Here is a 12,657-nt window from a genome sequence, read left to right as displayed (position 1 = left end):
CCTCGCTCATCCAGTGAGCGGGAACCGGTCTGTATATGGGATCCGAACCCTCGGGCGGGAGCGCCGCCGCGCTTCCCAAGCGGCGCACTATCCAGTGCGCCACCGGGCCGGCCCAAGCATGTTTAATTTCTAAGGAAGTATTTGGAGATTTTCCTGCTATCTTTCAGTTACTGATTTCTGGCCTGAGAAACATGGGTAAAGAACATACTTTATATGATTTCAATTTTTTGTTTTTTGCTTTTTTAATTTGTTAAGATTTGTCTTATGGCTGAGAGTATTATCTGTCTTGATGAGTATCTCATTTGAAAAGAACGTGTATTCTGTTGTTTGGGGTGGAGTGTCCTATGAATGTCAATAAGATCCATGTGGTTGATCGTATTGTTCAATTCTTCCCTATCCTTGCTCATTTTCCGTTTATTCTTTCTGTTGATTACTGAGAGAGGAATGTTGAAGTCTGCAGCTATATAAATTTGTCTATTACTCCTTTTAATTCCATCTGTTTTTGCTTAATGTATTTCAAAGTTTTGTGAATGGTTCCTATACCTTCAGGGTTATTATGTTGTTTTGGTGAATTGGCTCTTTTACTATTATGTAATGTCTCTTTTCATCACTGGCAATTTTCTTGGCTCTGAAATGTACTTTGTGTAATATAAAAATAGCTACTGCAGCTTTCTTTTGATTACTGTTTGCGTGATTTTTTTTTTCATCGTTTTACTTCTGACCTACCTATCATATGTGAAGTGAGTTTCTTGTAAACAGCATATATTTGAGGCATGTTGTTTTACCCATTCTGACAGCCTATGTCTTTTAATTTGTGTGTTTAGAACATTTAGATTTAATGTAATTATTGATATGTTTGGATTTAGGCCTACCATTTTAAATTTGTTTTCCAATTGTTCCCTTTATTTTGTGTTCCCCTTTTCCTCTTTCCTGCCCTCTGTTGGCTTATTTTAATAGCTTTTAGTGTGCTATTATTATTCACCATGTTGTTTGATTATGTTTCTTGTTTGGTGTTTTCTGAGTGGCTGCTCTAGGAGTTTTAAACATTCACACTTTTCACAGCCTACCTAGAATCAGTATTTTGTCACTTTGGGATGAATGGAGGGTCCTTACTCCCGTACAGATTCCTCTGCTTTCCTTTTTTATGTCGTGCTTGTCTAATTTCTTACATCTAAATACATTGAAGATACTATCAGGCAGTATTAGAATTTTTGCTTTCAACTGTCAACATGTTTTAAAGGACTAAAGAGGAAAAGAATAGTTTATTATTATACTCACCATTTATCCTTAATTTCCTTTTTTTTTCTGACTTGTAAAGGGATCGCAACCCCCAGCAAGGTGTTGTCTGCACCATGCTCAGCCAGTGAGCACACCAGCCATCCCTATATAAGATCCGAACCCGTGGCCTTGGTGCTACCAGCACCGCACTCTCCTGAGTGAGCCACGGTATCCTTAATTTCTGATATTCTCAGTTTCCTCTGGTATCATTTCTGTCTGAAGATCTTTTACCATTTTGTAGAACAGGTCTGCTAGCAATGAGTTACCTTTTTTTTTGTTTCATGTGACCTTGAAATTCACCTTCATTCTTATCAGATATTTTCTCTGGACATAGAATCTGAGTTGCAGTTTTTTCCTTTCAGCACTTTTAAAATGTTACTCCACTTGCTTCTGCTCATGTTTTCTGATGAGAGATCCAGTTATTTGAACCATCCTTTTGCTATATATAATGTATTATTTTTCGCTGGTTGCTATCAAGATTTTTTCTTTTAGTATTTAGCTATTTAATTGTGTGTCTGGGCTTAAATTTCTTTGAGGTTATTCTGTTTCAGGTTTGCTGAGCTTCTTAAATCTGTAGATTTATGCCTTTTGCCATATTTGGGAAATTTTCAGCCATTATTTCTTCAAATTTTTTTTCTGTATTGCATGTTTCCCTCTCCTTCTAGGAATTTAGTTACATCATTTTAGGTCTTTTAGTATTGTCCCAGAGATTCATTAGTCTCTATTTTTCTCAATCTCTTTGTTTTGTTATTCAGGTTGCATAATTTCTACTGATCTATCTTCAAGTTCACTGACTCTTCCTCTGTTCTGTCCTTTCTGTTATAGAGACCTTTCAGTGAATTTTTCTATTTGTTATTTTATCTTTCAGTTTTAGAATTTCCATTTTCTAACAATGTGATAACTCAGTAGATTGCTGTGTGTTCACCTTCTTTTTAGGTTGTGGGCCCACCTGGTACAGGAAAAACAGATGTGGCAGTCCAAATCATATCCAACATCTATCACAATTTCCCAGAGCAGAGGACTCTAATTGTTACTCATTCCAATCAGGTAAATTACTTTGTGTAGATGTGTGCATGCATGTTGGGGGTGGGGCTAAGCAAGGAGCAGGGGATGCATGAAAACAAAATGTAGACAATTTCTGCTTGTTTGAAAACCTGATCATAGGTGTCACAGAATACTAGGAAAAGCTGATGAGTATAGTATTTGCTATTAAGTTATTCTTGGATTATCACTGCTCATGACTAGACTACTTTGAGCGATAAATAAAAACAATCTCTAATTTCTACTAGAAGGAGTGAAAATGTGGAAAAGTTAAGAATATTTGTATATGTGGTCAGATATTTAGATTAAATTAAATTGCCTTTTTTTTCTTCTTCCATACTAAGCTAGAGCTTTTACTTTAAGATTGAAAGCCTTAATTAACCCTTACTAGTAGCATTTTTCTTCATTTACTAGAATGAATATTCCTAAAAGACTAAGGTCTAAAGTATATTAATACTGGGTTGAATTTAAAATCCTTGTGATATGTACATGTGAATATATATTACATGGGAGTATGATGTGTGCTGTGTTAGTTGTTCTGAAGCTGTCAGAAGTGAGGGAAAAAAAAAGTAATAATTATTAGCTCTGGTGTAAAATATGACAGGTAGCTCTCAGAATATCCTGAAACACATTATGAAACTTGCATGGTAGTCTAAACCTCTGAAATTATTTTCTCAGAGTATATATATATTAACAATGGTGACATTAGTTGACCAGTCTAGAAGAGACTTTACAAAGGAGCACTGGGGTTTTGGAGTGCTAAATGTCAGTTATTCTCTTGTTAATCAACTTTTTTTTTTTTTTTTTAAGCAGCTGGGCTGGTACAGAGATTGAACCCTGGCCCTTAGTGTTATCATCACCATGCTCACTGGCCAGCCCTTATTCATCAGCTTTAAATCTACAAGCTTTTTAAAGTAATGCTATCTAGTTCATTCATCTGTCATGTTTTTATAATACTTTTGAAGTTTGTAACTAATGGTGGCCTGTTGTACAATATACTGAATTTGGGCAGGGGAGTTGACTTGGAATGGTGGTTGATTTAGACATTGTCTCGATAAAGGAAACAAACAAACAAAAATACTGTGTTAAAACAACATGTGAAATATTCTTTGTTCATTCTAAGAATTTACAAGTAGATACAGTTTTTTCTTCTGTTTAATAAAATTTAGTTATAATAATTATAACTATTTGTAAATTCTTAGAATGAACAAAGAATACTTCACATGTTGTTTTAACATAGGATATTTTACTAAGTTTTCTCATACCTTGATACAACTTTCTACAGTATTCTGTACTTGTGATACTTATGATTGATATAACACAATCATAGAGAAGGTTATTTTGCAGAAATAGCCAAATAATTCATTGCAAGCTAAAGGGCCTTTCTTGGTCCTTTGAAATTTAAATCATCCTCCTTGATGTCCATCAAGTGTTGATTTTTTTTTCCCTTCAATTGTTAATTGTTTTGTTTGCTAGCTCTTCATTTGCATATGTAATTCAAGCAGTTATCCAGCATCACTCTAATTCACAATGAAATCTTGTAGTTTTTTCTGAGATTGTGATGTGTGGGTGTTTTTTGCTCTGCAAATCTATGTTTTCTGAGTTTGGATAGTGAGTAATGCAATGTAGTCTGATCTGTTGAGCCCTGAATTTTGGATGATGAGTATTGAGAATTTGGATAGTGGGAGATTTTTCTGAAAATTCACATTAAATCTCTTCAGTTTCTGAGCTCTAATTGATAGAATTTTGATGATAAAAGATATCTGTATTTACGTTATACAGCCTGGATGTTTATGAGACTGGATGTTGACTTGATGGGCAGGGTTGAACTAGTGATAAATAAGGAGAGATTTCTTGAATGGGGGCTAATTTTTAAATGAGGTCTTTTTTACTCTATCTTTCCATACTTTGAAATTTTTGCTTTTCTGCAAGACCTTGGAACTGCACGGGTTCAGGTAATGAATACTAGAATTTGAGGAACCCTAAATAGGAATATTTCATAGGTGGAAAGGAGTGACTTCTAAATGGCTTTCATCAGAATAGTTGGCAATAAAGGTGTTCTGCTCATTGCATAGAGTATGTTAGACTTTCAGCCTAAGATTTGAATGATCACTTTACCTTTCTACTCTTTGGTTCTCTTAATGTATTCTACCTATACACTCACTGCCTTTTTACTGTTTTTCTCCAACTGCAAAATTTTTTCAGTTCTCTTCAACCCGTAGAAATGCCGTTTAATAAAATGAAACTCAGTGTGGATGTTTTTTAGGATTGTTATGATTTAGCACAAATAGCACCTGAGCTAGCCTTTCTCTTTTTATAAATTAGAACCAGAGTAGTTCTAATGGTAGGTAGTTTTTATGGTTTCCAGTTACTTATTTGGCCAAGTATACGTAGATGGCAAGATTAGAAATCAATAAATATACTATTTTGTTTAAATTATAAATGGCCTAATATAAGACTTATTTCCTTATGTTTCCAATTTGAATTCTTATCTAATTGTGCAATGCTTATTCTGTCCTATCCTTCTAAATATTAGCTTTTGTTATTTTTAACGGTGCCTGCTGATTCATAGAAACTCATCATCACCCTTTTTGTTTTATTCTCTAGGCACTGAACCAGTTGTTTGAGAAAATTATGGCATTAGACATTGACGAGCGCCACCTACTGCGTCTTGGTCATGGAGAAGAAGAGCTGGAGACAGAGAAAGATTTCAGCAGGTGAGCAAGTGGAGGTGAATTTCGAGACAGTTTACAAAAGAGTTTTTAACTTTCTCTTTTTCTTAATTAAAGAAACACCAGGTGAAGAGAGCAATGACTGATCAAACTTAATCCTGAAATTTCTAGTGTAACCTGTTTAGACTATCTGTTGACCTGATAGTCTGGTCATGATCTCCCTCAGCTCCAATTCGGTCTGTTAATGCCATTTTTCATCAAGTATACAATTATTTCAATGAAGAGAATTATTTTGTTCATCTTTTTAAAATTGCAGATTGCTGTTTGCTTTCTATTTATTGAAGTAATTTGTAATGTTGGCAATTCAAAACTGCAAATTTAGGTGACTCCTTTCTCACACTTCATCCAGACATTTAATTTGCATATATTTTAGGTACCACTTAAGAGGTTGATTTATTTAGTGAAATGTAAATTAATGATTAATGATTGCGGTTGTAAGTATAATTAGATCCAGTTTAGCTAAGCTTTATGTTTAATATTACATATTGTAAATTGACTAAAATTTTACAAATCAAATTTCTTCTGCTGTTAGTATTTAATTTTTTTCCTACGGAATTGCTTTATAATAACTCATTTAATTTATATTTAAGTCCATTTTTAAAGCAATTTCAGACAATAAGCATAATCAATAGCTGAACATATTTAACACAGCCTTTGGCTATTGAACGTGATCTTTGGCTAAATTGATCATAGACAGTAAAAGAGTGTTAAATTATTATGTCGCATCTATTTTGAGTTCTTGAATTACAGAGCTCACCAAACATTTAGCTTCTAAGAAATCAATATGTCACAGAGGGCAAAGAACAACATGCCATAAATTATTTGGGGCTATAGATCCTCAGCTTTGGATCATCTGGTGATACTTCTCTGAATTTTTTCCCTAGGTATTTCCTCATGTTAAAGCTAACTTGCAAAAGTGGACTAGACTCTAAAATTTAATGCTGTAATTCAGATTTCAGTGAACAAAAGGTGCTGATATTGAATGCTTAATACTGTAATTATGATTATATTGCAGTAGAATTTATACTTTTTAAAGAACATTATAATAAAACAGAAATAGAATTTTTAAAATGATTTTCAGTTCCACCAAATTTCTGGGGGAAAAAATTAATTTTTTCCCTTTGGTACACAAGCTAAGCCCTAGGTCTGATTAGTAAGTACATGCTTGTTCAATTGAGCATATTCTTTATTTTTCTCTCATTATAATTAAAAATAAAAATAGTGATCATTATTTCACAGTAAAAGTAATATCACTTCCCTAAATAAAAAATGTTAAAACCTAGTGAAGTTGTAGAAAGGGAGTGATCATCTATAATTCCACTACGCCAAAATAACTTTTTGTTAGTCTTTTTTCTGTAACCAGGCTATTATTTGTTATTTTGTACGTTGCTTTCTAAAAATAATTAATAGACCTCATTTTTAAAGTATAATAATGTACTAATTAAGCAGATAGTACATAGAAGTTCCATTGTATATCTTTTTAATATTATGTCCCAAGAAGTACACTCTATAAACATTTCTGATTTTTTTTCTCATTACCAAAGTGTTTATTATAGATAAAATTTTAAACTATAGATAAATAAGCAGAAAAAAGTTACCTGCCATAATGTTTATATCCTTCTAAGTTAAAAAATTCTTCAAAACATATACCATATCTTATATTTCTTTTTTACTCTTGTTCATTCCTTGCTGCCTCAAAGGTGAATCTTTGAACTGTGGAACAGCTAGGAACATGACTTCTTCCTTTACTGAACCTTTAAACATGTGAATAGCAGTGATTAAACTATTTTAGTCTTGTTTTAAGCATTAAAGGTTATAGGAGATTGTTTATTATTGTGGAAAGAGGATAGACTTTGGGATCTAATTCTGGTTTCACTACTTTCTTTCCTAACTGCATGTCTTTGGGCAAGGTGAGGTTATAGGAGATTGTTTATTATTGTGGAAAGAGGATACACTTTGGGATCTAATTCTGGTTTCACTACTTTCTTTCCTAACTGCATGTCTTTGGGCAAGGTACTCTCCAAACTTCAGTTTTCTTATTCATTCAGTAAAATACTCATAAATATTTATGAACCTGCTAGCTTTGGTGGCCAAGCTATGTGCTGGGATATATAGATGATAGATAATATCAAATACATTTTAAAACTACTTTTCGGCCGGCCCGGTTGTGCACTGCTACAGTGCGCCGCTTGGGAGCACGGTGGCGCTCCCGCCGAGGATTCGGATCCCACATACAGACCGGTTCCTGCTCACTGGCTGAGCGAGGTTCGGGCGCGACACCGCAGGTTGCGATCCCGTTGCTGGTCCCGGTCCGGTACGGGCGCGACACTGAGGGTTGCGATCCGTTGCCAGACATGAAAAAAGACAAAAAGGAAACAAACAAACAAACAAAAACTACTTTTCAATGTCTTTAGAACTGATCTACTTTTATGATAGTGTAAACCAGTGGTACTCAAACTATGTGTTTTTGGTCTGTGATGAGATGAGCTAGCACCAGAATGCACTGTACTGCTTTCTTATTATGGGGGGGGGGGGGAAACGTTGCTTGATGACTCAGTCAGCAAAAGGCCAATGTTGATACTTTAAAAAGATTTTTCTTTCTTGCTATCGACAGAATTTCCAGTCTCTCTCTTTTTTTTTACTGTAGAAATATAATTAAATATTCTAGCTACCCAGTGGTACAAAAGTACAGTTCTGTAACTTTTATTATGTTCTTTAATCAACTAATAAAGAAAATCATATTCTTCTTTCAAATTTCAAAATTTAAATTATGTCTTAGAACTAATTGAAGAGTAGGAGTTTAAGTTAAAATTTTTATTGCTTCAGTTTAAAGGTGTGCTTTTGCTTTTGTTAGGGTTAATTTTGGGGATATGTAAACCAATGAGAAAAAGAATGTCAGATAAAGTGAATAAAAATAAATTTTAATAGTCTGTTGGATTACTAATAATTTTAAATAGATTAAGACATAATCAAATAATGAATTTTGTATAACTGTATTTGTTCTCTTTGTGCTAATGCTATGCATGTATCTTAGATATAAATTATGTTGACATCTATGTTTTTAAATGTATGTGAAAGAATGTGCTTATGCTGACTAAGTGGATACACAAACCAGTTGAGTCCATTGAAAATGAGCAGATTTCATGGTTTCTTGTAAAGCTGAGAAGACATGCATCATTTCACAAAGTAGACTGCATTAGTATTCTACAAAGTTTACAACTTTGAATAATGGAGTAAAAATCATGTTTAAATGCTTATTTGACTCAAAAAATCACTTGGCTGTCACTGAAAACTACTTTTAAAAGTAGGAGAAATAATCTATAAATTCTGGAAGCTTATGTAATAAATTTGGGATAAATGAACTTGATGCTTTATAGTGTGGAGCAACAATTTTCTGCATACAGGGATCTCACTGGGAAAGTTTTATCACAAAGTCAGATTCCTGAGCCCTGTCCCTAGAGACTCTCATTCAGTAGGGGTAGAGGTGAGGGTGGGATCTATATTTTTATTTAGCTCCTCGGATATTCTGCCTAAGGACTATACTTTGAGAAACACTAAGATTATAACAGAAAAAGGCCTGGGAGAATTATCAAAATTGAGGTGCTCAGTAGGAACTGGCTGGTAGAGACATAGCTGATATTATATAAGGATGTAATTGAACTATATTACAAAAGTTATAAGGTGAGCTTTCAAATATACACTCAGCTTAACCTGAAGTTCTTTATAAATGTTCTACAGAGATTGGAAAAATTATAAAGGTCTTTGTCCAGAGAGTTTTCTTTTCTCTTCAGCGCATTGGTAATAAACTATTTTGTGTATAAATGGCGAATCTGAAATGTGTAAGTTGGAGTCATGAGATGAACATGAGGTTCTTTCCAGTTTCCACATTTTTTTATTACAGTCTTTTTTCTCCAGTCGTATAGTTACTTTTATAAAAGAACAATCTATCAGTGACTTGGATGATGAATGGTTCTGTTGGATCAAAGTTTGCATTTCTTTTCCTTTTCCTTTACCTAGTAGATCTTACTTTTAGTAGATTTATTTTATCATTTAAAACATAATAATTTGTTGGCAAAATTAACCTCAAGTCCTTTTTTCCTACAGGTAATGTCTCGTTGGGAAGAGTATATCAGCAAAGTGAAAAATAAAGGCAGTACCTTGCCGGATGTTACAGAAGTCTCAACTTTCTTCCCTTTCCATGAATACTTTGCAAATGCCCCTCAACCCATTTTTAAAGGCAGATCTTATGAAGGAGACATGGAAATTGCCGAAGGATGTTTTAGGCATATTAAGAAAATCTTTACTCAACTCGAGGTAAGGATTCTCAAGTGTTTTGAACTTTCCTTTAGAGATTTTTAATTTAGCTTAGTTTGTTTTTTTTATTTGAAACATAATTGATTATACATATTTGTGGGCTACAGAGTTAAATATCAATACCTGTGTACAATCTGTGATGATCAAGTCATGATAATTAGAATATTCATCATTACAAAACATAATCATTCTTTGTGTCCATTAACCCAATTTCTCCCTAACTACCCTGTCCCTCTCCCTTTCTCACCTTTAGAAATCACAGTTCTGAAATCTTCTGAAATTCAACTTATTATTGTGATCTTTCTCTCTTTCTTTATGCTTCATTCATTTATTTGTTTTTTAGCTCCCACTTATGAGTGAGAACATGCAATATTTCTCTTTCTGTGCCTGGCTTATTTCACTTGACATAATTTTCTCCAAGCTCATCCATGCTGCTGCGAATGGCAGAATTTCGTTCTTTTTTATTCCATTGTGTATATCTACCACATTTTCCTTATCCAGTCATCCATCAGTGGACATTTAAGTTGATTCCATGCCTTGGCTAGACACCAAGAACATACATTGGAGAAAGGACAGCCTCTTCAATAAATGGTGCTGGGAGAGCTGAATATCCATATGTAGAAGAATAAAAATAGACCTGAACCTCTCGCCATGTACCAAAATCAACTCAAAATGGATTAAATACTTAAATATAAGACCTGAAACTATAAAACCATAGACAAAAACAGGTGAAATACCTGAGGATATAGGACTGGATAAAGACTTTATAAGACCTCAAAGGCACAGACAACAAAAGCAAAAATAAACAAATGGGATTATATCAAACTAAAAAGCTGCACAGCAAAGAAAACAATCAGCAGTGAAAAAACAACCTACAGAATGGGAGAAAATATTTGCAAACTATACATTCAACAAGGGATTAATATCCAAAATATAAAAGGAATTTAAACAACTTAGCAGTAAAACAAAACAAATAATCCAATTAAAAAATCAGCAAGGAGCTAAATAGACATTTCTCAAAAGAAGACATATGGATGGCCAAAATGTACATGAAAAAATGCTCAACATCACTAATCATCAGGGAAAAGCAAATCAAAACCACATTGAGATAACATCTCACTGTAGTCAGACTGGCTGTTTTTAGAGAATAACAAATACTGACAAGGATGCGGAAAAAGGGGAGCCCTTATACACTGTTGGGATTGTAAATTAGTACAGCCATTATGGAAAACAGTATGGAGGTTTCTCAAACAACTACAGATAGAACTGTCATATGATCCAGCAATCCCACTACTGGGTATATACCCAAAGGAATAGAAATCATCCTATCGAAGGGATACCTGTACTCCCATGTTTGTCACAGCTCTATTTACAATAGTTTTTTTTTTTTTTTCAAGTGAAGTAAATGTGGAATATTCTAATCTTACAAATCAGATTGTTACTTTTAAATAAGATTTTTGAAAACACTTATAGTTTTAGTTTAGGAAATAAAGTTAAGAATGAATTGGATTCCTGTTATTCTGGCTTTTCCAGTGTGAAGGTCTTAGCATTTTAAAAAGGAATGCTTCCACCGGGAAACTCAGCAACAGGTCTTTGAATTGGAATTTGAGACTGCCACATGGCCATTCATGCTTCTTGATCAGTAGGCAAGAAGTGAGGTTGCCATGTTGATGATTGATCCTGATTATTAAAGTGAAATAAGAGTCATAACTACATAAAGGGGACACAGAAGAGTATGTCTGGAATCCAGGGGCCTCCTAGGATGTCTCCTAGTTTTTGAACGTCCCATAGCAAACATCAGTGGAAAACTACAGTAGTCTTGTAAAGGAATTACATTCAGGCTCAGATTCCTCAGTAAGGAGGTTTAGGATTATTCCAGGTAGAAAGGGCAGGGACTTTGTCTCTTTTGTCTTTGCATCTTTTAGATATGATTACATCTCTACTTCTTATAACAATATCTGATACATAGTATTTTTCAGTAAATATTGATACATAAATAGATAGGTGGATGGATGATAGGTACATAATAATAAATATAAAGCATAAGAATAATAAATAAAATTCTTCAACCTGCAAAACAAAATTATATTATGTTTATGATTATATAAACACAAAGTAAAAAGATAAAAAACATACTCAATTCATAACAGTAGCTGCCTTGGGAAGGGGTAGGGAGAAGGATATACAGGTACCTCATCTGTATCTACAATGTTTTAATTATTTAAAAAACAAAACAAAAATATTAAAAAGGTTTGAAGTAAGTATGGATAATGTTCAGATGTGATAAAACTTGATATTGGGTACTCTGCTTTGGCCAATTTGCCCCTCCCATCCATCTCTTATTGATCCCCTATTCTGCTCTGTGGAGGATCCTCTGCCATGGTTGAAGTTTGGGCTGATCCTTGCAGGTTTAATTTCCCAGTCTCCTATGTCAGCTGACTTCTGGCTGAGTTTAGCCAATGAGAGATGTGGAAGGAGTTGAAGAAAGAGAGAAGTCAGGGTATTTCTCTACCAGTTCCTCTTCGGCCTTGGGTTTCATCTCTTCTGTGACTCCAGTTTCTGCTGTACTGGTTCATTGTGGTTCCAGTTGGTTTTGTGACCCTGGGCTTTGATAACACCACTTCCTCCCTTCGTCCTTCCTAGCCTAGGAGTGGTAGTGACTTCCTGCTATTGCTAATCTCCAGGATACTTTACCATTCCATGATTGGCTTTTTAGCTCCTCTATCACCTGTGTAACTAGTTCCTTGCTTAAAGTTCCTTTGATATGAATTCTTAAAATAGTTTCTGTTTTCCTAGAGGGACCTTGAATAATATAGGTACTATGGTAATTGATATTTTATTCAGTATTCTTGTTTATATTGTAAACAATATTGTTTGAACTCAATCTAATTAAATATGAATAGAATTATGATTCAATAGGCTTATTTATAGGTATATTTATATAAATTTCTCAGGAATTAAGTCTGATTGACTGGATTGTATGATTGTGTGCATAACGTGTGTTTTTTTTCCTAAAATAGTCTTTCACTACTCCCTACTCCCATAGGAATTCAGAGCGTCTGAGCTGCTTCGAAGTGGACTGGACAGATCTAAATACCTTCTGGTGAAAGAAGCCAAAATTATTGCTATGACCTGTACTCATGCTGCCTTAAAACGTCATGACTTGGTCAAGTTAGGTTTCAAGGTAAAGACTTTTATTTTAGTTTCTTAATTAATTCATCATCTATTCAGCTGGGGTTTTTTTGTTTTTTTTTTTTTTTTCCTTTTTTTTTTATTTACCCGGCCCTTTTTT

At 34.0% G+C, this 12,657-nt stretch overlaps 1 protein-coding gene across 1 annotated transcript in view; it reads left to right on the top strand.

Moving 5' to 3' along the window:
* The window catches only part of AQR (aquarius intron-binding spliceosomal factor), a 108,096-nt gene that overhangs the window by 65,135 nt on the left and 30,304 nt on the right, over positions 1 to 12,657 (top strand). Inside the window, exons 20-23 of the mRNA XM_008571346.1 lie at positions 2,215 to 2,325; positions 4,927 to 5,036; positions 9,140 to 9,365; positions 12,412 to 12,549. Coding sequence (XP_008569568.1) covers positions 2,215 to 2,325; positions 4,927 to 5,036; positions 9,140 to 9,365; positions 12,412 to 12,549 — 585 coding nt within the window. The remainder of the gene's footprint in view (positions 1 to 2,214; positions 2,326 to 4,926; positions 5,037 to 9,139; positions 9,366 to 12,411; positions 12,550 to 12,657) is intronic.

This window comes from Galeopterus variegatus, unplaced genomic scaffold, assembly GCF_000696425.1.
Source record: "Galeopterus variegatus unplaced genomic scaffold, G_variegatus-3.0.2 Scaffold683, whole genome shotgun sequence".
Classification (NCBI taxonomy): domain Eukaryota; kingdom Metazoa; phylum Chordata; class Mammalia; order Dermoptera; family Cynocephalidae; genus Galeopterus; species Galeopterus variegatus.
This window is presented reverse-complemented; position numbering and strand designations above follow the sequence as displayed.